The sequence below is a fragment of the Anolis carolinensis genome, chromosome 1 (assembly GCF_035594765.1).
Source record: "Anolis carolinensis isolate JA03-04 chromosome 1, rAnoCar3.1.pri, whole genome shotgun sequence".
NCBI lineage: Eukaryota > Metazoa > Chordata > Lepidosauria > Squamata > Dactyloidae > Anolis > Anolis carolinensis.
The window spans coordinates 353,358,492-353,381,802 of record NC_085841.1 but is presented as its reverse complement, the minus strand read 5'-3'; the positions used below and the strand labels follow the sequence as shown (position 1 = coordinate 353,381,802).

Sequence of the window (23,311 nt, the reverse complement as noted above, 5' to 3'; positions counted from 1 at the left end):
AGTAGAGTCTCACTTATCCAAGACTCGCTTATCCAATGTTCTGGATTATCCAAGGAATTTCTGTAGTCAGTGTTTTCAATATATCATGATATTTTGGTGCTAAATTCGTAAATACAGTAATTACAACATAACATTACTGCGTATTGAACTACTTTTTGTTGTATAACATGATGTTTTGGTGCTTAATTTGTAAAATCATAACCTAATTTGATGTTTCATAGGCTTTTCCTTAATCCCTCCTTATTATCCAAGATATTCGCTTATCCAAGGTTCTGCCGGCCCGTTTAGCTTGGAAATGTGAGACTCTACTGTATATGTCATATTGTTCTCCTACTTGTGGATAAAATTTCTGACACATCTCACTCTTCCATATACAGTAGAGACTCACTTATCCAAGCTAAATGGGCCGACAGAAGCTTGGATAAGCGAATATGTTGGATAATAAGGAGGCATTAAGGAAAAGCCTATTCAACATCAAATTAGGTTATGATTTTACAAATTAAGCACCAAAACTCCATGTTATACAACAAATTTGACAGAAAAAGTAGTTCAATACACAGTAATGTTATGTTGTAATTACTATATTTACGAATTTAGCACCAAAATATCACGATATATTGAAAACATTGACAAAAAAAACGGCTTGGGATTATCCAGAGGCTTGGATAAGTGAGGCTTGGATAAGTGAGACTCTACTGTACATTCCCATTTTTTTTACTTCTCCACTTGCAAGAAATGTTTCAAGATATGGTCTCAGGATTTTCAATGTACACAGGAAACTTTTTTGTGCAAATTGCTTAAATCATGTAAGTTGAAAAACTGAAGCTTTGTTTCATTTGAAAATTGGAAAATTCAGTCCTAACATTTGTGTTATTTTGATCGATCGGGCAGCTCTCCTTTACTAGCTGTGTCTATGCTTTGCTTCGTAAAGGGGAAAAGACACTAGTTTTATGCAGAACCTGAAAACCACTCTGAATCCATATTTTGCACTGGAGATGAGAAATCCAATCGCGGGGAATGAACCCTTGACAGGCTGCTTCGATGGATCAAGGCAGCCCATCTGAGCAAGACTTAGTCATTTGGAGAGACCTCGTCACACTCCTCCTACAGAGCTCCATTACAAGTCCCTATGAGCTTAAAAATGCAAGCAATCCAAACCCAAGGGCACAATGAAGTGCCCTCCGCAGGCAACGTGAACATGACACAAGTGCAGGGAACTGAACACACGAAGAGCTCAGGCATCAAAGATTACGATTTTGCTCTCCGATGTTGTCAGTACATTAAGTGATCTGTAACTAGCTTTGAAAAAGAGAGGGGAAAGGGGGGAAAATCTGCTGGAACCTGGAAGACAGCCTGCAGTGAAAAGGCAGAGGCTGCCAGGTATTGGATTACCCCACGCAGGTCTATTTCCAGCATCTTCTGCCGTATGATTCGCACACCGAGCGACAGCTGGCTCTGCAGCTGCCCCATATATGTAGAAGACCAACACAGCTGCTGAGGCTGCCAGGATTCCAGGAGCCGGTCTCATCCTCCTTTATGAGCGATCGGCAAGGAAGGCGGGGGACGGCCGGGGCTCCATGTGCCCAAGACTTGCCTGCACCTATCAGCCAGTTGTGCCCTTTTCCGGAGAGCACTGGCTTCCCAAGCCAGTTGGCCTTTCCCCCGTACCCATCATAAGAGATGCAGTGCTGAATAAACAACAAGAAACATCCCAAACCCTTTCCCTTTAAAGAGAATCCAAAAGTTTTTTACAAGGCTGTATTACAAGCTTTTTTTACGAGGCTATATTACTCCTCCTAAATTTGTTTAGTGCTCTTGGGATGACCCGTACAGACTCGCCTGGGATGGGGAATAAGATCGGTTTTGAGCCAAGAGGTGCTTTTTTCTATTTTATTTCTGAAAATATTTGGCAGCAAGCTAAAAGAGACAGTGCATGCATCATGGCAGATTATCCCAAGCATCATGCTAACAGCTGTGCCGTTCATTTCAGGAGTAAATAGTTACCGTGTCTGCATATGTGCCTTCAAGTTGCCTATTGGCTTAAGGTGAGCCCATGGATTTTATAGGGCCTTCTTAGGCAAAGAATACTCAGATTTTAATAACAATAATAATATTTTATTTATAGACTGCCCTATCTCAGGGCAGTTTCTAACATGTATGGCAAACATTCAGTGCCAAAAAGGGAAAACAATTCAGGACAAATCATATTAAACAATAGAACAGCAACATATCTCTGAATTTAATAACAGACATAATAACTGAAAACAAAAACTTAAGGGACCTATAGGAATGTAACAATTAATGTAAATTTGACATTAAATAAAAGCAATTAACAACAATAGCTAAAACCATTATAAAAAATGACATGTTATGCAACAATCAAGGGGTTGAGGTTAGTTCCAGTTTTTAGACAAGGTTCAATGTGTCTAGGTGAGAGTATAAGTCGGCATATTAGTCTTCCTCCTCTCTGTACGCCAGAGTACATAGGTGGGGTTTCACTTTTTTTTAAACAAACGAGAGAGGGAGCAGTTTTTAATTCTTTTGGGAGAGAGTTCCAGAGGTGGGGAGTGATCACAGAGAAGGCCCTGTCTCTCGTTCCCACCAACTGTGCTTGAGACGGGGTTGGGATCGAGAGCAGGGCCTCCTCCGCAGATAGCAAGGCTCGGGCCAGTTTGTATACGGAGATGCAGTTCTGCAAATAGTCTGGGCCTGAACCGTTTAGGGCTTTATAGGCAACAACCAACACTTTGTATTTAGCCTGGAAGCAGATTGGTAGCCAGTGGAGCTGCCGCCAATCTCTGCACTAATTGCAGCTTACAAACTAAGGCAGCCCCACATAGAGAGAGTAGTCCAAACATGAAGGAACCAGGGCATGGACTACCATGGCTAGATCAGGTGTCTCAAAGTATGGGTGCAGCTGGCACACATGTTTTAATTGTGCGAAGATGCTTTGAATGCGATTTCCTGCTTCTTGGCAGGGGGTTGGACTGGATGGCCCATGAGGTCTCTTCCAACTCTACGATTCTATGATTCTATGAAGATGCTCCTGGCCACCACCGACACCTGGGGTTCCAGGGTCAGTAATGAGTCCAGGATCAAAGGGCCACTGAATCCATGGATGGAGAATCCGTGGATATAGAGGGCCAACTATATATTTTTTTACATAATGGTTGGTGCTCCTTAGTTTTTATCCAGTTTGGAACCACTGATGTTTTTGATTATCCCCCATGTGGACTGGGGATAATGGGAATTGCAACCTAACAGATTTTTGGCTCTCTTGACATTGTCATTATGTATTATGGGTTTTTTTGCGTTGGTTTTTATATTGCGGTTTATTTTCTGTTAGGTTTTGTATATTATAATGTACGCATCATGTGGTAATTCTGTGTTTTTACTCCTTGTAAGCTGGCCTGAATCTTGTTTGAAAGGGGGTGGGATATAGTTAAAGATGATAATTATCTGATGTTAAGGAAAGGTTAAAGGATATTTTTTTCAAGTCTGACATCATATTCACAAGCCCCGTATATAAATTCAAATCCCACTATCCTGACTAAACAGAACATAATCCAGCCTCCCAGATGTTAGTGTATCACAACTCCCATCAACTCTGGCCATGATGTCTAATGATGAGGAACAGAGGAACTATAGTCCAGCATGTGGAGGGCCACATAAAATGACATACATGGTGCATTGGATCTGACCTTGTGTTTGACACATGTGCTCTGGCTGGAGACCCAGAAGTGAGATGGGAGCTGGACCTAATGGCCCTAGACATACTGGATTATTATCTTGGGCATTTGCTTTTAACAATGACTCTAGCTATAAGAACCTGTGCTTTCTTGTGAATCATGTGGTTTAAGACACATGACAATAGCCCAGCAACCTCCAAGGTTACTTCTAGCAACGATGGTGCAAAGGAGAAGAACGAGAACAACTGCCAGATAATTGGGAAGCAAGGGAAGAGCAACTCCATGCTCCATAAGAGCTTCCTGGCTCCATACCCTCAAATAACATTCTCATACGATGACATCAAGAATCCTGTTGATTCAGGCAATGTGTGCCCTTCTACTCTGTGCAATGTTCCCAACAGCGGACACCAGTCATATGACTCTGAAGAGCATGAGCTAGTCAGGAAGCAGACAGTAGTTTCTCTTTTTAGCTTCTATTGTCTCCCTGGTGTCTTTATTATTACTTGGATCCAATTTTTAGTGATGATGTCATGACTATAGAGCAGCCCTATATGGAAGAGAGTGACTCATGCTAAAGGTGGGAAAAGAACAAAAGGCATATCCAGAAAAATTCTGGTCACTGTGACCGATCCTTATAATGAGAACACCCCATATCACAACAGGGCCCTAATTTAGAGCACGGCAGCAAGGAATGAGAAAAACATCGTAGTTATTATCAGTACTCTGAATTGTTCTCCAGACGTGATTTACATCAGTAAGCAAAGCAAAGGGGAGGGGGGGGGATAAGAGAAGGTCATTTTGCTTAAAATAAGTCGCTTGTCAGGTTGAAAGCCAACAACGCCAACAGCTGTGTGAGAGGAATTTACACAAGAAGGGCACAACAGCTGTAAACACCTCGGTGACTGATGCATCTGACACATCAAAGCTGACGTGGTGCAGTCCCTGCCATCCCTGTACCGAATTCCAACATGACCCTAAAACAACTATGCGGCAACTGTACAAACAGGCTCCGATCCCGGGTTCCGATTACAAACAAATGCCGGGAACTCAAGCACAGCCCTTCCTCCCCATTTCTCTTTTTCATGGGACAGAGGACGTTTGCCTGTGTGTACTCTCCGGATGGAATGACCGCCAACATATGACAAAGTGACAAAGGCCATGAGGACATTTATACAGATGCACTACTTGTGCCACACAACAAGATTAGCAAAAGGCTACGCAATAGCATTTGGGTAGTGCATATGTATTGCCATATATTCTTTTTCAGAGGGCTCTGAACACACCCAGCCAAAATGGGTTGTGAAGTTATTTTTGCCTTTTCTTCCTTAATGACTTTTCCACGGTAAAATAATAATCTTGAAGAAGGAGAGGTGGAAAAAAACCCTAGGATTAATGGGAGATGTCTAGTCCTACTCCAAGGCTTGAAAAATTATGTGAGGGAGGAAATGTTTAGTTTGGAGAAGAGAAAGTTAAGAGGGGACATGAGACCCATGTTTAAATATTTGAAAGAATCTCCAATTGAGGAGCAAGACAGATTGTTTTTCTGCCCTTCCAGAGACTAGGGCACAGAGTAACAGATTCAAGTTACAGGAAAAGAAGTTCCATCTAAACATTTGGAAGAACTTCTTGACAGTAAGAGCTGTTCAACAGTGGAATATGCTGCCTGGGAGTGTGCTGGCCATATACTTGGATTGCATATTCCTAAGGAGTAGGATGTTAGAGGCCCCTGGTGGCATAGTGTGTTAAAGCGCTGAGCTGCTGAACTTGCGGACCAAAAGGTCCCAGGTTCAAATCCCGGGAGCGGAATGAGTGCCCGCTGTTAGCCCCAGCTCCTGCCAACCTAGCAGTTTGAAAACATGCAAATGTGAGTAGATCAATAGGTACTGCTCTGGCGGGAAGGTAACGGCGCGCCATGCAGTCATGCCAGCCACATGACCTTGCCAGCCACATGACCTTTACCTTTTAGGATGTTAGACTGGATAACCTTTGGAATGTAATGAGCTATACAAAACACAATAATGGTTCAAAACATAAGTAGTACACAATATGTATATTAGAGCATCATATACATATTACATTCACAGAATTAATGCTCAGTCCTTTGGTATATAACCCAAAAGTATCTAACTCAGTATTATAAATCAAACAAAATGATATAAGTCTCTGCAGTCCTAAAAGGATTAGATTGGCTTAAAGGCAAACCGATTCAGAGTCTCTGTAGTTCTGGAAGGATTCCTCAGGTTTATTGCCTGGAGTAGGTGGAAATATATCCGTTTACGCCGTTTACAACTGGTTCCCGGGTTTTATCCCAGTTTCGGTAACCCTTCTTCTGGTACTTTTGGGTTATATACCAAAGGACTGAGCATTAATTCTGTGAATGTAATATGTATATGATGCTCTAATATACATATTGTGTACTACTTATGTTTTGAACCATTATTGTATTTTGTATAGCTCATTACATTGTTTAGAATAGACATCTGTGTTTATCCAATTGGATAACCTTTGGGCCTTGTTGTGCCTCCGCAAGATTTCTCACTGTTTACTCCTGTTAGGCCTTTATTTAGTTGGAAGAGATTAGCATTTTATGTATAGTTTGTGGGGTTAGTCTAGATAGCCTCTTCCTCCTTGTATTTGAAACCTCACTTGCCTTGTCCCTTTAAGACTCTTCTCAGGGATGGAGCCTTAGCCAAGTCTCTTCTAACTCCTTTGGGAGTCAGGCAGTGTGCTATTGGAAGGTGAAGAGTAAGGAAGGTGGAAAAACCACAAAATAGAACGTCACGTCAAAGCCACACAAGCCACGTTGAAACCACGCAAGCCATGTCGAAGCCACATACGTTATACTAGTTACATCAAAGCTATATGAAAGTAAAGACCCAAAGTAAAGCCACGTTGTGATGCCTCATGGGCCCTGTAGTCCTGTTCCTAGTACTATCGTGGCAGATGAAGATGAAAACATGGGGTTTTTGCCGGTTCAACAAGAGCCGGAGTCCCTTCACCTGCCGGATGTTGATGTTTGCCCTCAAGAATTCAGTAAAACAGGCCTTGGGCATTACTCCCCTCCGTTTCCCAGGAAGGAATCTTACTCTAGAGACAGAGGAGTCAGAGAAGCAAATCGGAGGAGTTTATGGATCGCTGCCAAACAACAGGCTGATTAGGCCTGCTTTCCTTGGGAAATTCTAAGGAGTCTTGCATCTGGACAGAGTTGGGTTTCGCTTCTCGTTCTCTAGGGAAAGAGATTGTTGGCAGGAAAACGAGACCCAATATAGGTGTTTGGTGCGAGAGATTCTTTGCGGAGTCAACAGATCGGCTTCAGGAGTAAGATCGTGTGTGGACTTCATAACCCCAGTTCCTTGCCTCCCGGATCAAGAATCCAAGCGCTGCCTTGCCTTGCTGTTTAACCACGGACCCTGTTCCACGCTTCACGTTTTGCCTTGTTTCTAGTCACGGACCTAGTCAAGAACCAAGTTTATTTCCAGCCTTGTTGTCAAGCTTCATTGGACTTCTAAGACTCTGACATTTCCCCACACTATTGCTTGGCAAAAGTGTGTGTTTCGGTCAAGTGGATTAAAACTTTGAACTCTAATATCATTTATTGGACATTACATTTTTGGACTATATTTGACCTCATTTGAAAGGTCTGCTTCTGAACTATATTCTTCGCTTGTTTTTATTGCTTTTCTATATTTCCTTAATAAAGATATTAGATAGAGACTGGCCTCCGTGTATGGTTCTTGGTGCCCAGCTGACAGAGGTCTGACACACGTTGGAAATATAATAGATTGAGATCCAATTGAAGCTATATTAAAGTAACATCCAGTCAGAACTGTGGTCGTGCTTCACAAAGACTGGACTTTAACTCCCTTCACAAAGAAGTTTGAGATCTGTTATTTAATAAATTGTTGTTTTTACTTCAAATGTGTAGCATTCAATTTGTTCCTTGCATCACAAACACCTTCCAAATAAAAAGCTAGTGCAGGGGCAGAACAGGCCTCTTCTAACTCTAGGTTATCTAGGCAACTGCATAATAACAGAATGGATTTGTGCTATTCCCTTTCTGCTGCAGATTCAGAGAGACATTATGGTATACCAGTTGGGCTAAAACTAAGGAAAAAGTAGTTCACATTCCAACTTGGCAATGGGAGTTCACCAGCTGGAAACAGAATTAAGCCAGAATTATACGGATGTTAACGCTATGATGATGACGATAATGATATTTATATTTACTTCTATCTTGTTTTATCTCTTTAAAAAGAGACCCCAAATGGCTAATATTAAGGCCCCAACCACACTGAAATATAAAATCCAGATTATCTGTTTTGAACTGGATTATATTATATGGCAATGTATAATCATATAATCTAATTCAAAACAGATAATCCAGATTGTATGGCAGTGTAGTTCCATCCTAAAATGAGCACAGAGAGAAATCTTAAGATCTCTGGAAGAATAAAAACATAAACGGTATAAAAATATAATAAACATGTACCAAAAGGGAGAGGAGTGCTGCAAAAAGTGTGTGGCTTATTTAATATCACACAGTGAATGGATGGTGATTATCATGGCCTGATATAAAGATCAAAATCACCAAGAATCTGCATGACTGGGATTTGGATTGATTCAATTTAACTTTACAGAGTGGCCATAACATTCACAGCAGATCAAAAGAACATGGATTTGTGAAATGCACTGATGTTCACTGACTTATACTGAAACCTATAGCCTTTCCTTTTAAAAGGAGAAGTCCACTTTTGGAAAAAAAAATTGCTGCCAAAGAGGGTTTCTTTAGCAACTTGTTAATTCCTAAGGTTTGAAGCAACACAAATGGGGACTTCCAGAGTATTCAACAGGAACTTACTTGTTCCTCAATGGCTCCCATTAAGTTCTATGGGCAAGATTTTAAAAAGTAAAAAGTCTAGAACAGAGTTGTGGTTCTAAAGGAAGGAATGAAGCTAAATATCCAATAACCTTTTTTGGATTGAATGCGAAACCTGTTGCTTTGTGTATCCTTAGTTTTCTCAGAAGTAATAATGGAAACCGTTCATCAGAAATTTCCCCAACTCCTGGCAATACAGATGCACCCCCAAAAGCATTTTGCTAATATACAATAAAGACCCCACACAGCTTATTATAAACTATTTGCACAACAAAGAGAAAGCAAAGTTACCTCTGGGGCGAGGTATTCCGGTGTGCCGCAGAAAGTCTTCATCGTCGCTCCATCCTTGATCCCTTCTTTGCACAGCCCAAAGTCTGTTATTTTTATGTGCCCATCTTTGTCCAGCATTAGGTTTTCCAGCTGAAATTAAAAGAAAAAAAAAGGTGGTTAGGTTACCACAAATAATCCTCAAGCTGTTTGCAAAATTAGGAACATTCCTATCGAACACTTTGACCTTCCCCTTTCTTGATGTTTTTATTGCAGAAATATCACTAATAAAGTGACTCAGGAATAAAAAATAACGACAAAACGCTGCATTCACGGGAAGCGTTGCAATACTCTTGTCAGCCAGTTCAAAATTATTTTCCTGTATTTCAGCCAGGGGGCATTAAGGGGCTGAGGGAACAGAGGTATAAATCTTTGGAGCGGTCAGGCTGCAGCAGGGATTTCAGGGCTCATTCTCCAAGAATTAAAAGGAGTCAAGCAAAGGAAACACACAACCAGCTCTTCCTATTTCTTTAGGTGCATCTACACTGTAGAATTAATGCAGTTTGGCACCACTTCAACTGCCAAGGCTTGACTGGATGGAATCCAGTGATTTAGTGTTTGATGAGGCACCAGTGTTCTTTAGTAGAGAAGAGTAAAGATCTTGCAAACCTACAACTCCCAGGATTCTATAGCACTTAGCCATTAAAGTAGTATCAAACTCAAAAGTTGGGGACAAATGAACTATTGGATTTTCTAATTATTAAAAGCATTAGGTAAAGGTTTTCCCCTGACATTAAGTCCAGTCGTGACCGACTCTGGGGGTTGGTGCTCATCTCCATTTCTAAGCCGAAGAGCCGGTGTTGTCCGCAAACACCTCCAAGGTCATGTGGCCAGCATGACTGCATGGACCGCTGTTACCTTCCCGCCGGAGCGGTACCTATTCATCTACTCACATTTGCATGTTTTCGAACTGCTAGGTTGGCAGGAGCTGAGGCTAATAGCGGGCGCTCATTCCGCTCCCAGGATTTGCATCTGGGACCTTTCGGTCTGCAAGTTCAGCAGCTCAGCGCTTTAACACACTACGCCGCCACCAGGGGCCCCAAACTCAAACTCAAAAGTTGGGGACAAACGAACTATTGGATTTTCTAATTATTAAAAGCATTATTAAAAGTAAAAGTATGGACATAAAGGGAATAGGAAATTAAGAAGTAAAAATCAACAGGTAATGAGTTGTTGAAGGCTTTCATGGCTGGATTCACTGGGTTGTTGTGTTTTCCGGGCTATATGGCCATGTTCCAGAAGCATTCTCTCCTGACGTATCACCCACATCTATGGCAGACATCCTAAGAGGTTGTTGGGGTCTGTTGGAAACTAGGCAAGTGGGGTTTATATATCTGTGGAATGTGCAGGGTGGGACTCTAGCAACCACTATGCCAGACTACACAGAGAAGCCATTGAAATCCACAAGCATATGGACAATTTCAATAAAAAGGAGGAAACAATAAAATAAACAAAATATGGCTACCAGTATTAAAATAAACTTTAAAATCAGGACAGTAAATAAAGAAAACAGGAGGATTCCAGACAGGAAATAATCAGGGCCAGATAACATCTCACAACAAAGGATTCCCCCAGGCAGGAAGCAGCCAGGCTTTGAAGCTGAGAGGCCATTCAATGCTAATCAAGAAGGCCAGTTGGTACATTCACACTTGCCTCAGGCAGACAAGAGTTTTTTATCCCGCCCTGCACATTCCACAGATATACAGGGTGTTTGAAAAAGTACTCCCTATTCACCATTTAAATTTCCAACACCCTGTAGAAACCCCACTTGCCTAGTTTCCAACAGACCTCACAAACCTCTGAGAATGCCTGCCATAGATGTGGGTGTGGCTTCTGGAACATGTCTATACAGTCTGGAAAAGTCACAGCAACCAAACAGGTAATGAGCTTGAGATTTGTAGAACAGTCCTAGTGATTGTGTGTCAATAATGTGTTTATTAGTGTAAGTTTATGTTAGGGTGGTAGTGTTAAATATAGTTAAGTTATCATAGTTTAGTTTTATAAATTATGAAACACTTTTTGTGTTGTTGCCTTTTTCTTTAATTTTGCTTTCTCTATTTTTGAATTAAAAATTAATTAAAAACAATAATAACAACCTAATGAGAAGGGGCATTTGAACTTCTTAAACACAAACATGCCTCTTGTAAGACAACACCTGCTCAGAAGAGTACATTTTATTGATTAGCCCATCGACTGTATCAAAACACTTGACAAACACGCTTGACTCATACACATACAACCTACATTACAACAAATCTTAAAATAAACTAGCTATTGCCTATGTCCATAGCCGCCTGAACATGTCCGATCTCGGAAGCTAAGTAGGGTCGGGCCTGGGTTAGTACTTGGATGGGAGACCGCCTGGGGATACCGTGTGCTGTAGGCTAAACTAGCTGTTAACAAAGAATATCAAGATCCACATCGAGATCAAATATCGGCATCACCCCAACAATAAACCCCAATAGACTCCAAATATGCTAAGAGATTTTACAGGAATTTGCAATAAGAAGTAAATAAACATTTTAACATGTTTTCCAACTAACGAGGGGGCACCCAAACCTAGGAAAGCAATTTATCAGCCAAGAAGAGCTTATCAGTTAAGCATAGTAACCCCCAATATATCAGCAATTCATGCTAACTCTTGGTTAAACCTGAAATGACTTTCTAGCTCTTCAGCGAATCAGAGCTACATAAAAGAAGATTTTGGAACTCATTCAAGAACATCTCAGCCCGTCCGACACTTCTATAAAGGTTAAAGTCCTCTTAAAACTCTTACCAATATAAGCAGTTAGCTGTGGCAGTAAACAGCCTACTTCAGGGAAAGTTGGCCCAAGTGCTAACTTGGATGTTTCAATGTGCCTTTGATAACAGTTTAGCTTGTAACTATCTCTGCCCACCCCTAATTTATTTATTGTTCCGGTTTCCAGCACTTTATTACCAGTCCTGGTCCTATTGTCCTGTGTTTTGCACAAGCCCTGGCCTTCCCTTGTAATTCTCAATAGGCCCACTGTTCAGTTTTGTGAAGTTGATAGATGTATTTTATGATGTTTTTATTTCTTTGGTTTTAATTGTTTTTAATTACACTGCTTTTGTTATATGTTTTTAATTTCGTACTTTGAATTCTGTGAATATTCTGGGCTTGGTCCCCATGTTATAAGAATAAAGCAGATATTATTATTGACACAATGACATAGTATGACACAGCAAACAAGATAGATATGCTGGATTTCGTATCATAAAATCACAAATCCCAAGCGTTTAGGACTGTGTGATGTATTTTCAGATGATGTGCACAGATCCCAGTAGGGTGGCCTTTTGAAGTTGGCAGATCGTAATTTTGTCAATGTCTATTGTTTCCAAATGCCGGCTGAGATCTTTTGGCATGGCACCCAGTGTGCCCATCACCACCGGGACCACCTGTACTGGTTTCTGCCAGAGTCTTTGAAGTTCAATCTTGAGGTCCTGATAGCGGCTGAGTTTTTCCTGTTGTTTTTCACCAATTCGACTGTCACCTAGGATGGCGACATCAATAATCCAAACCTTTTCCCCCCCCACAACTATGAGGTCTGGTGGTGTGTTGTGTTCCAGAACTTTGTCAGTCTGGATTTGAAAGTCCCACAGTATCTTTGCGTGTTCATTTTCCATTACCTTTGCAAGTTTGTGATCCCACTAGTTCTTTACTGCTGGCAGGTGGTACTTGAGGCATAAGTTCCAATGAATCATTTGAGCCACATAGTTGTGCCTCTGTTTGTAGTCAGTCTGTGCGATTTTCTTACAGCAGCTGAGGATATGATCAATGGTTTTGTCACCTTCCTTGCACAGTCTGCATTTTGGGTCATCAGCTGATTTTTCGATCTTGGCCTTAATTGCATTTGTTCTGATGGCTTGCTCCTGGACTCCTTCTTCAGTGTCCCATTCGTGAGCCACAGCCAGTTGTTATCCTTGTCAGCTTTTCCTTCAATTTTGTCAAGGAACTTTCCATGCAATGTTTTGTTGTGCCAGCTGTCAGCTCTAGTTTGTAGTGCAGTTCTCTTGTACTGATTTTTTGTTTGCTGTGCTTTGAGGAGTTTCTGATTTTTGACTTCAATCAAAATAGATATTATTATTATTATTATTATTATTATTATTATTATTATTATTATTTACAATAGCCTCAGTTTAGTAATTTTGACTTCTAGAGAGAGCTCAGGATTGATTTGCAGTAAAACCCATATAAATTTGTCCTTCCATTGGATCATGGGATCTATAGAGCTCTCTTCCAGCACTTCATTCCATTGGAGTTTATTTTCTTTTTTTCAGCTTTCTTCACCGTCCAGCTTTTCACAACAGTACACAGAAATTGGACTGGATGGCCCTTGTGGTCTCTTCCAACTCTATGCTTCTATGTTATGGACACTTCTGATGGCGTTATTCAGGGATGTAGCTTTAAACTAGAGGATCTAAGAGTTCACTGAGAGCCACTCTCCCAAGTCAAGAAATCAGAAGATGTTTTGATTTATGACAGAGCAATTTCACCATCATTGATATGACAAAGTGGGTTTCTCTCTGACAAAGAAACAATATGGGGTCTCGCCTTACGAAGCAGAAAGACATGATGATGGATGCACGACTGTTTTCACTATCAGTCTCCCACTCAGGGACCTGAAAAGGGCAAGCGATTAGCTGGCAATGGCAACTGCAGCCCCACTTGAAGAAGGGAAATAATTGCGTGGGCAGAAAGAACAAGGAGTGTTTGTGTGGGTTTGTCTACGCGGGGTGAACTGCCTCTTCACTATTTCTTTCCAAGGCCGAGGAGGTGTATCCATGGCAGCCACCGATGACAATGCCAGCGTACGCAGGTGTTGAATGCAACTGCCTATCTTCCCTGAGCAAAAAAAAAGCTCAGCTTGGCTTTATCCGTGAGGGAGCCAAACATAAAGTGAGGAAAGCGCAAAGGAGAGGGTGGCGGAGGAGAGAAGAAGAATGAGCATCATCTGATGAAGTGGGCTAGCGACCTTGGAAGAGTATTCCAAATAAAACCAAGTAAGAGGCCACAAGGCTTCTTTATTGCTTGGGCCATATAAATTTCCTATACATCCTCTTATTGATGGATCGATATTAACAAAATGAAGTTGAACAGGGACAAATGCAAGATACTCCACTGAGGCAAGAAAAAGTGAAATGCAAAGATACAGAATGGGGGAGGCCTGGCTCGACAGCAGTACGTGTGAAAAAGATCTTGGAGTCCTCGTGGACAATAAGTTAAACATGAGCCAACAATTTCATGTGGTGGTTAAAAAAGCCAATGGGAATTTGGCTTGCATAAATAGGAGTATAGTGTCTAGATCCAGGGAAGTCATGCTCCCCCTCTATTCTGCCTTGGTCAGACCACACCTGGAATCACACTGTGTCCAATTCTGGGCACCGCAATTGAAGGGAGATGTTGAGAAGCTGGAATGTGTCCAGAGGAAGGCAACTACAATGATCAAAGGTCTGGAGAACAAGCCCTATGAGGAGCGGCTTAAAGAGCTGCCACCTTGACCGCGTTTAGGAAGAGCCTTAAAACCTGGCTCTTCACACAGGCCTGTGGATAAGAACTCCCCATCTGCATGATAAATTTTGCTTTGGTGTCCATTTTCCGATTGGTTGCACCTTGTTTTGTTATAACCACAGGGTTTACCCCATTCCAAATCTTCCACGATTTTGTAGCACTTTATCAGCTACCTCAGGTTTACAAAACTCGCTTAGTGCACTTTGCCCAGTTCGTTTTTATGATTCTACTGTCATTTTTAACATTTTTTTTTTACTAATGTTTTTGCTATCTTTATGTTAATTGTTTATTCCCATTTGCGCGTGGTTTTTGTTAACTGCTGTATTTTATGTTTCATATTTTATCTGCCTGGGCTGTCGCCCCATGTAAGCCGCCCCGAGTCCCTTTGGGGAGATGGAGGCGGGGTATAAGAATGAAGATTATTATTATTATGTTTAGCCTGTAGAAGAGAAGGCTGAGAGGAGATATGATGAGGGACATGTACAAATATGTGAGGGGAAGTCATAGGGAGGAGGGAGGGAGCTTGTTTTCTGCTGCCCTGAAGACTAGGACGTGGAACAATGGCTTCAAACTACAGGAAAGGAGATTCCACCTGAACTTCATTTAGAAGTGAAACTCTTGCCCCAGAGTGTGGTGAAGGCTCCTTCTTTGGAGGCTTTTAAGCAGAGGCTGGATGGCCATCTGTCGGGGTTGCTTTGAATGCGGTTTTCCTGCTTCTATGATTCTATGACATATAGCCACCACCTTACATCTATGTTATGAGCAAATCCTAATATGTTGCATAAAAAATTTATCTGTATGTTTTAACTGAAAAATTGCTTAGCGAAAAAGCTGTGAATAATAGATAGGGACCATTTTAAAATCTATATAAACAGCACATCAGGTTTGTATATCATCAATTTGTGAAATATTCCTATTTCCAAGAGGTACCTACGTACAACTTCACTAACGTACTTTTTTGCTGTTGTTAAAAGACAAATTATTATTCAACTAAACTTGCTGACAACTTGAGAATTTCTGATTAAATTTGCTTTCCTTAACTGATAGAAAACTACAAATGATCCAAAGTGTCTCAACAGGCTTTCTCTGCACACAATAAAGGGCTTTCACCCATGCAGAGATTAAACTGACCACTGCTCATTTGCATATGCTGATTTAAAGAAATTTAAAGAGATTGAAATGGTGGAAATGCACACATTATCTACTCTGATTAGTGAGAGAGAAAAGCCCATTGGACAATTTCTTAACACACTGGGATTTGTTTTTGTATTTTATGAAAAAGACAGGAGACAATTATGCTTACAGGATTTAAAGATTACATTTTTTCCAGACTTTAATTCAGAAGATACAATTTAAATAATATATTATAGAGAGGTTTAACATATTTTTATTATATCGTCTTTGTTCAGGAAGGTGGCAAGTTTTTATACATCTATCTATCTATCTATCTATCTATCTATCTATCTTAAGTGAGCAGGGATGGAGGGGTAGCACTGTTATTTGCAGCATTTAGTGTTTTCCTTTGGCAGTTTATAATTGGTGTGTTTGTGTTTTATATGAGGACAGAATATCTACCTCCACTGAGGTGTAAAGCAGACATACTATAAAATGGAGTCCTGAATCTAAACATGCTCAGTACAATCACATGTCTATAACCCGTCCCACACCAAAGAGGTACAGTCAAACTGGCAAATCAAAATACACATAGAATACAGTTTAGCAAATACAGTAGAGTCTCACTTATCCAACGTAAACGGGCCGGCAGAACGTTGGATAAGCGAATATGTTGGATAATAAGGAGAGATTAGGGAAAAGCCTATTAAACATCAAATTACATTATGATTTTACAAATTAAGCACCAAAACATCATGGTATACAACAAATTTTACAGAAAAAGTAGTTCAATACACAGTAATGCTATGTAGTAATTACTGTATTTATGAATTTAGCACCAAAATATCACGATGTATTGAAAACATTGACTACAAAAATGCGTTGGATAATCCAGAACGTTGGATAAGCGAGGCTTGGATAAGTGAGACTCTACTGTATGTACATTGACAAATAAATAGTGAGCGGAAATTCAACTCAAAATAGGTAAAGGCGTAGTCAAGGAATACCTGGCTACTCTAAATGAATTGAAGTCTTCAGGGCTAAGTGAAGTGGGGAGGAAAGAAAAAGGAGGGAAAGGAAATTAAATGAGGAAAGGTATGAGAGGGAACGAAAAAGAAGGAATGAAAGCAGGGGGGTTGCAACCACTCTGACATCTGAGCTCCAGGTATTAATATCAAAACAAGCTAGGTTTCACTAATTTACTTAGCACGACAATTCAAACAAAAATAACTTCTGGGATAATCATGCAAGAACTGCCCTTCAGGACACATCCGTCACCTTCTCTCTGCGTACCTTTAAGTCTCTATAAACCACATTCTTTTCTGAATGTAGGTAGTCCAACGCTGATACAATCTCAGCTCCGTAGAACCGGGCACGATCTTCAGAAAACACACGTTCACGTGACAGATGGAAGAACAGCTGAAAGGGCACAGACTGGTTAGTATCAAGTTTGCACAAATTTCCCGCATAAATGTGCAGCTAAAGAGGGATCATTGTTCAATGATAGATCACATGGTTTGCATGCAGGAAGATGAAGCTTCATACCTGAATGTCTCTCTCTTTTTTAACCCATAAGCAACAGGAAAGACGTCTCATCTGAGACTCTGGTGCTGCCTATCAGGAGAGACATCTTGAAAGACAATCTGATCTAGGATAAACCGTTTGACTGTAGACATTTTCAAACTCTTTCAATTCACACAAAAATAGTGAGAGATGAATGCCTCAGTCAGGGTTCTTGAACAATCCTGTGCCAAACGCACACAACCCGCCGATCAGGTTCTTTTCCCTTCATTTTAATTTTGGATCGGTTTATATAGAACTATGTACAAGCAAAGCTGTGTCCTTTCTGCATCAAGGAAATTACAATTTTGCCTTAAGGTAATTCAAATTACACACTCATAAAAGTCCATTTTTGCAAATGATGAAGCGTAAAATAACTGGCATAGATTTGCTTTTTTATACCAGCCCTTCTGCAATACTGCCTTATACAGTTTGTTTTGTTATTGCCACTTGTTAAAACTTTTATTTTTAAAGCTATATAGCTGCCGTTCCCAATTTGGGTAACCTCCAGATGTTTTGGATTATAATTACTTTTTCCTATTTTACATTGCAAATATTTAGAGCAGGCATGGGCAAACTTCGGCCCTCCAGGTATTTTTTGGACTGCAACTCCCACAATTCCTAATAGCCAGTAAGTTTGCCCATGTCTGATACAGAGACTATAGAAGCTGACCCTAAGCTACTATGGGGTTTTCTTGGCACGATTTGTTCAGAGGGGATTTGGCTTTGCCAGTTTTAGAGAGTAGGACTTGATACCCAACACTCACAACACTACTGGAAATAACTGAACCCAGTCTCTGGGCACATATCCTTTTGGCAAATGTGAATCTCCATGATATGTGGAGACCACCTTTTGAAAACCACTAGTCAATAAAAGCATGACCTTGTTAGAAGTCAACTCTTTGAACAAATAATATTCACAAGCGTTTATGTAATGGCACACAGGTAACTCAGCTGCTAAACTGAAGAACCATGTCTTTGAACTGCCAAGGACAAAGACATGCCACTAAAAATATATATATGGTTAGCAGGGGGTGGTTGTTTCTTTGTAATTGTAATTGCAGTTGTAATTGCCCAATACATACACATTCCCTTGAAACGCCTTAGTTTAAAATATGTACTTGGAGATAAAAAACAAAGTCTTATTTGAAATATAACATATCTTGTTTACTCATAAAACATCTTGTATTAATTCACCATACAGGCACATTTCTTATTACAGTTCAGTTATAGATTGGATATAGCTTCTCTCTGTGTTGAGTTCACAGGGTGTAATTCTTAATCAATAATCCATAGTCTTTAGTATAGTTGTACTCACTGAAGTCCATAAACATACATGAATCCATTGAAGTCTCTAAGTAGCAACATGCATCCACCTCCACTGAGGTCTGGACACATACATCTGCTTTCATTGAAGGCCAAACACATACTGAATACAAAATGGAGTCCTGAGTCTGAACATAACCCCTCTCACACCAAAGAGGTCAGTCAAATTGGCAAATCAACATATACATAGAATACAGGTTAGCAAATATAAACATTAACAAATAAATAGTGAAAGGCTTCGGAGGTTGCCATTTCCAATAAATACACATCCTCTTAAAGGGGATTGCTATGACAAACTTTGAAGATTCCCCACAACCCATTAAAACAGCACATCAAGAAGCACATATGGCCATTTGACTGCAGTGCATGTGATGCTTACCTCGCCTCCATTAGCATACTCCATTACAAAGCACAACCGGTCATGTGTCTGGAAGGAATACTTTAAAGCCTACATAAAAAAGAAATCCTTGTTTTAAAAAAGGTCTTTTACATGCATTTGTCAAGTGTTCAGAACAAGTTATTAGCACTTCTTGGAAAGATTATAACTCTGAGAACAGCTCTCAATTTACAGGCCACTGGGACACCTAAGCCCACTCCCCAAAGGGAACATTTCTATTTTTTCATCATCAGTAATTATTTTGATGTCCTCAAGAGTTGAAAAATGATAAAGTTTATTCTCTAATCCACTCATTTTCAATCAATTTAGAGGAATATTTTGGTATCTTTCACAGAACTACTGCATGGTACTAATATGCCAGACTGTAATCCTCTCTCCACCATTTCCAGCCAGCATCCCATACTGAGGGTGATTTAGAGGTGCATCTACATTGTTGGATTAATGCAGTTTGACACTACTTTAACTGCCATGGCTCAATACTATGGAATCATGGGAGTTGAGTTTAACAAGGTCTTTAGCTTTCTTGGCCAAAGAATGCTGATGCCTTCCCAAACTACAGGATTTTACTTTTTTTATATATACTGGAATATGTGCATACACATAATGAGGTATCTGGGAAACGAGATCCAAGTCTCAACACAAAATTAATTTATAATCATATCTACCTTAGCTTGAGGGTAATTTTATAAATAATATTTTAAATACATTTGGAGCATGAAGCAAAGTTTGTATGCACTGAAACATCAGAAAGAAAATCCATCATATTCTCCAACAATACTTTTGAAGCACTGAAGATTTTGGGATAAGGAGAGTCAACCCATAATAAGAGTAGTACAAACATCTATATATATAAAAGAGTGATGGAATCGCGGCACCGAGCAAAACAACGAAACTAAACACCCTCCAAACTCCAAATTTGACAACAGAATCCATTATCCACGCCTCCAGGTTGAAACAACAAAACATCGGGTCAGAACCTCCACAGGATCCACTCACCCCACACACCTCCAAAACAAGGGCGGGAGAGGGAATGCCCAGCTTTGCCTTTCCCCTCTCTCTGTTACCCCCCCTCCCATGACGTCACTCCCGGCCGGCCGACAACGGCTGTTCCCCGCGCGCGCCCTGCTCGCAAGCCCCGCCCCCCTGGGAGCCGGAGCCCCAGCTTCTCCTTCTGGCTGCCTCCTTCCCCTCACTCGCCGCCATCATCATGATCTCTCACCAGAGCACCCTCCTCAGCTTCTTCTCTAAGTCAGGAAAAACGGCAGCCAACCACACCAACGACGAGGAAGTCACAGGTACCTCCTCCAGGCCAACTTGAATACCATTGAATAGCCTTGCAGCTTCAAAACCTGCCTGCTTCATTCCTAGGGGACTCCATTGTCGGCCAACTTGAATACCATTGAATAGCCTTGCAGCATCAAAACCTGCCTGCTTCATACTTAGGGGACTCCATTGTCGATCAACTTCAATACCATTGAATAGCCTTGCAGCATCAAAGCCTGGCTGCTTCATACCTAGGGGACTCCATTGATGGCCAACTTTAATACCCTTTAATTACCCTTGCAGCATCAAAGCCTGGCTGCTTCATACCTAGGGGACTCCACTGATGGCCAACTTCAATACCATTAAATAGCCTTGCAGCATCAAAGCCTGGCTGCTTCATACCTAGGGGACTCCATTGATGGCCAACTTCAATACCATTAAATAGCCTTCCAGCATCAAAGCCTGGCTGCTTCATGCCTAGGGGACTCCATTGTCGGCCAATGTGAATACCATTGAATAGCCTTGCAGCATCAAAGCCTGGCTGCTTCATACCTAGGGGACTCCATTGTTGGCCAACTTGAATACCATTGAATAGCCTTGCAGCATCAAAGCCTGGCTGCTTCATACCTAGGGGACTCCATTCTCGGCCAACTTGAATACCGTTGAATAGCCTTGCAGCATCAAAGCCTGGCTGCTTCATACCTACGGGGAATCCTCTTTATGCCACCTTCCATGCCACGAAGAAAATCCCACTAAGGACTGCGCCACAGCAACGCGTGGCCAGGTACAGCTAGTGTATAATAAAGGAAAAGCAGAACGAAGTAGACCTAATACTATCTTGGGCGTTTCTATTCAGAGAAAACCCCCAAGAACCCAAGTATATTCAGAAGCTGGAGAAGGAGAGATAAGACACAAGCATGTGACAAGGACACTGGGTGGTTTTACCAAGAAAAACCACCCAAGATTATGCAAACGTGTATCCCAATAAAAGTCATAAAGCAAATAAACAGTCTTGTTGTATCAGAGTAGGGATCTATCTATCATGTTTAATTCCGGAAAAAGCCAGCCAAACAATTCCAAGAAACCCAAGTAGAACAAACCCACGGAGAAGCTTTTCAATGGTGATATCCTACATATGGTCTGTCCTCCCCAAGAGGCTGGTCTAGAACAGGAACAAGGGAAATCCATTGAAGTGCCTATCGAACTTGGAAAACTTCTATGTCATTCCTAAGAGAAGAGACACAAACTGTGTACGTAGTAGATACAACTTCTCTTTGCTTATGGCCAAGCAGCAGAGAGGTTGTATCTACTAAGGACACTTCTATTTGGTATTGTTTGACAGAATATTTCCAAGAGGAGCAGGGACACTTTCCTTGAGCACATCACAGTTTGTAATATATATGGTGTTTCTTCCCTTTCACAAATAAGGGAACATTTTCTGAAGGGTTTTGTGTGGTCATTAGGATTTTGGAAAATATTGCTGCCTTGATAGCTAAGTAACCAGAAGAACTGTGTGTCTGTGGTATTATTTGCTTCAGATTAGCTTTGACTTACGATGACCTCATGAATAAGAGATGTCCTGTTATCAACAGCCCTGCTCAGGTCTTGCAAACTTGGACCAAGGCTTCCTTGTCTGAGTCCAGCCACCAGTAATGTAGCTTTTCTCATCTTCTATTAAACATTGTTTTTCCAATAGCCATGCCTTCTCATGCGACATCAAAATGTATTATAGGTTCAGTTTCACCATCTTAGCTTCTAAGGAGAATTCTGCCTTGATTTGTTCTAGGATGCATTGAACTGGTTTTTATGGCAGTTCATGACACCTGTAAAACCTCTTTTCCAATGCATCTTCTAATGCCACATTCAAGAATGGACCAATTCTCTTCCCATCAGCGTTCACAACCATATAAAGAAATCAGAAATTATCTATGGCATGCATAATTCTGATTCTGGCACACATATAATGATAGTTTTATAATAATAATAATAATAATAATAATAATATATATAAAAAAACTTTATTTATACCCCACCACCATCTCCCCGCAGGGACTCGGGGCGGCTTACATGGGGCAGAGGCCCAAACAACATAGAACAAAACATAGGCAACATAATACAAATCACACTATAAAAAGATAAAACAGTAATACAATATATCAATTAAAACAAAAATACAGGATAAAAAATTGCATTTAAAACACATAAATTGTAAAATCGTAATAAAAACGGGATAGATTATTAAAAACCCTTTGGGGCGGATTAATTAATGACTGTATCTCCAAAGGCCTGCCGAAACATCCAAGTCTTCAGTTGTTTCCTAAAGGAAGGTAGAGAGGGAGCCAACCTAATCTCCCTGGGGAGGAAGTTCCAGAGTTGAGGAGCCACGGCCAAGAAGGCCCTCTCTCTCGTCCCCACCAAATGCAGTTATACCCCACTCCTTCCAATTATCATTACATATAGTTACTTTAGTCTATCAACAAAGGCACAAACAACACCAGCCAGGCTTTAGCACAGCAGGTTAAACCACCAGCTGTAATAAATCTTGTTAATAGAAAAGTTGACAGTTCAGGGTGAGCTCCTGGCCTAGCGGTATGAAAGTAAAATATATGTAAATAGGTACCCCTTAAAAGCGGGGAAGTATTGTAAAGGCACCCAGAGGAAATAACCAGAAAAATGCTGGCGATTCGATCAAGGAGGAAAGTTTACAAAGTTCTTCGGCAGGGAGATAGAACAACAGCACCTCCCCCCCGGTGGCCGGAACTGAGAACAAGCCTCCAAGATGCCGAAGATGGGAGAAGCCTATATACTATATCTATGTACAATTGTCTGTCTTATTTTGTGTATAAAACGGCATTGAATGTTTGCCGCATTTGTATGTTCTGTAATTGGCCCCGAGTCCCCTTCAGGGTGAGAAAGGCGGAATATAAATTGGACGTCTATCCCCACCTAACGGTCAAGAAATAGTTGTACTTTGTCCTCTGCCCCGAAGCACTTTATAACTTTACTATGGCACTTTAGTTCAATTTGGCCACTCCATATTATCCCCCTCCACCATCCTGGTGGTTCATTGTATTTTATTTTACTTTTACCTACTTTATGTTTTAATGGGCTTTTATTGGTTAATGTAATATATTGTTTGCATAATATGATTTTACTGTGTTTTATTCATTGTAATATGTTTTAATTGTTGTACTTGTTTACTGTTTTCGGGCCATTGTCCCATGTTAGCA

General features: G+C 40.8%; 1 protein-coding gene across 1 annotated transcript in view; it reads right to left on the bottom strand.

The window, feature by feature from the left end:
- akt1 (AKT serine/threonine kinase 1) overlaps nt 1-23,311 on the bottom strand; it is a 141,811-nt gene that overhangs the window by 17,003 nt on the left and 101,497 nt on the right. Inside the window, exons 8-10 of the mRNA XM_062968556.1 lie at nt 18,801-18,869; nt 16,829-16,954; nt 8,857-8,985 (exon numbers count right to left, since the gene is read on the bottom strand). Coding sequence (XP_062824626.1) covers nt 8,857-8,985; nt 16,829-16,954; nt 18,801-18,869 — 324 coding nt within the window. The remainder of the gene's footprint in view (nt 1-8,856; nt 8,986-16,828; nt 16,955-18,800; nt 18,870-23,311) is intronic.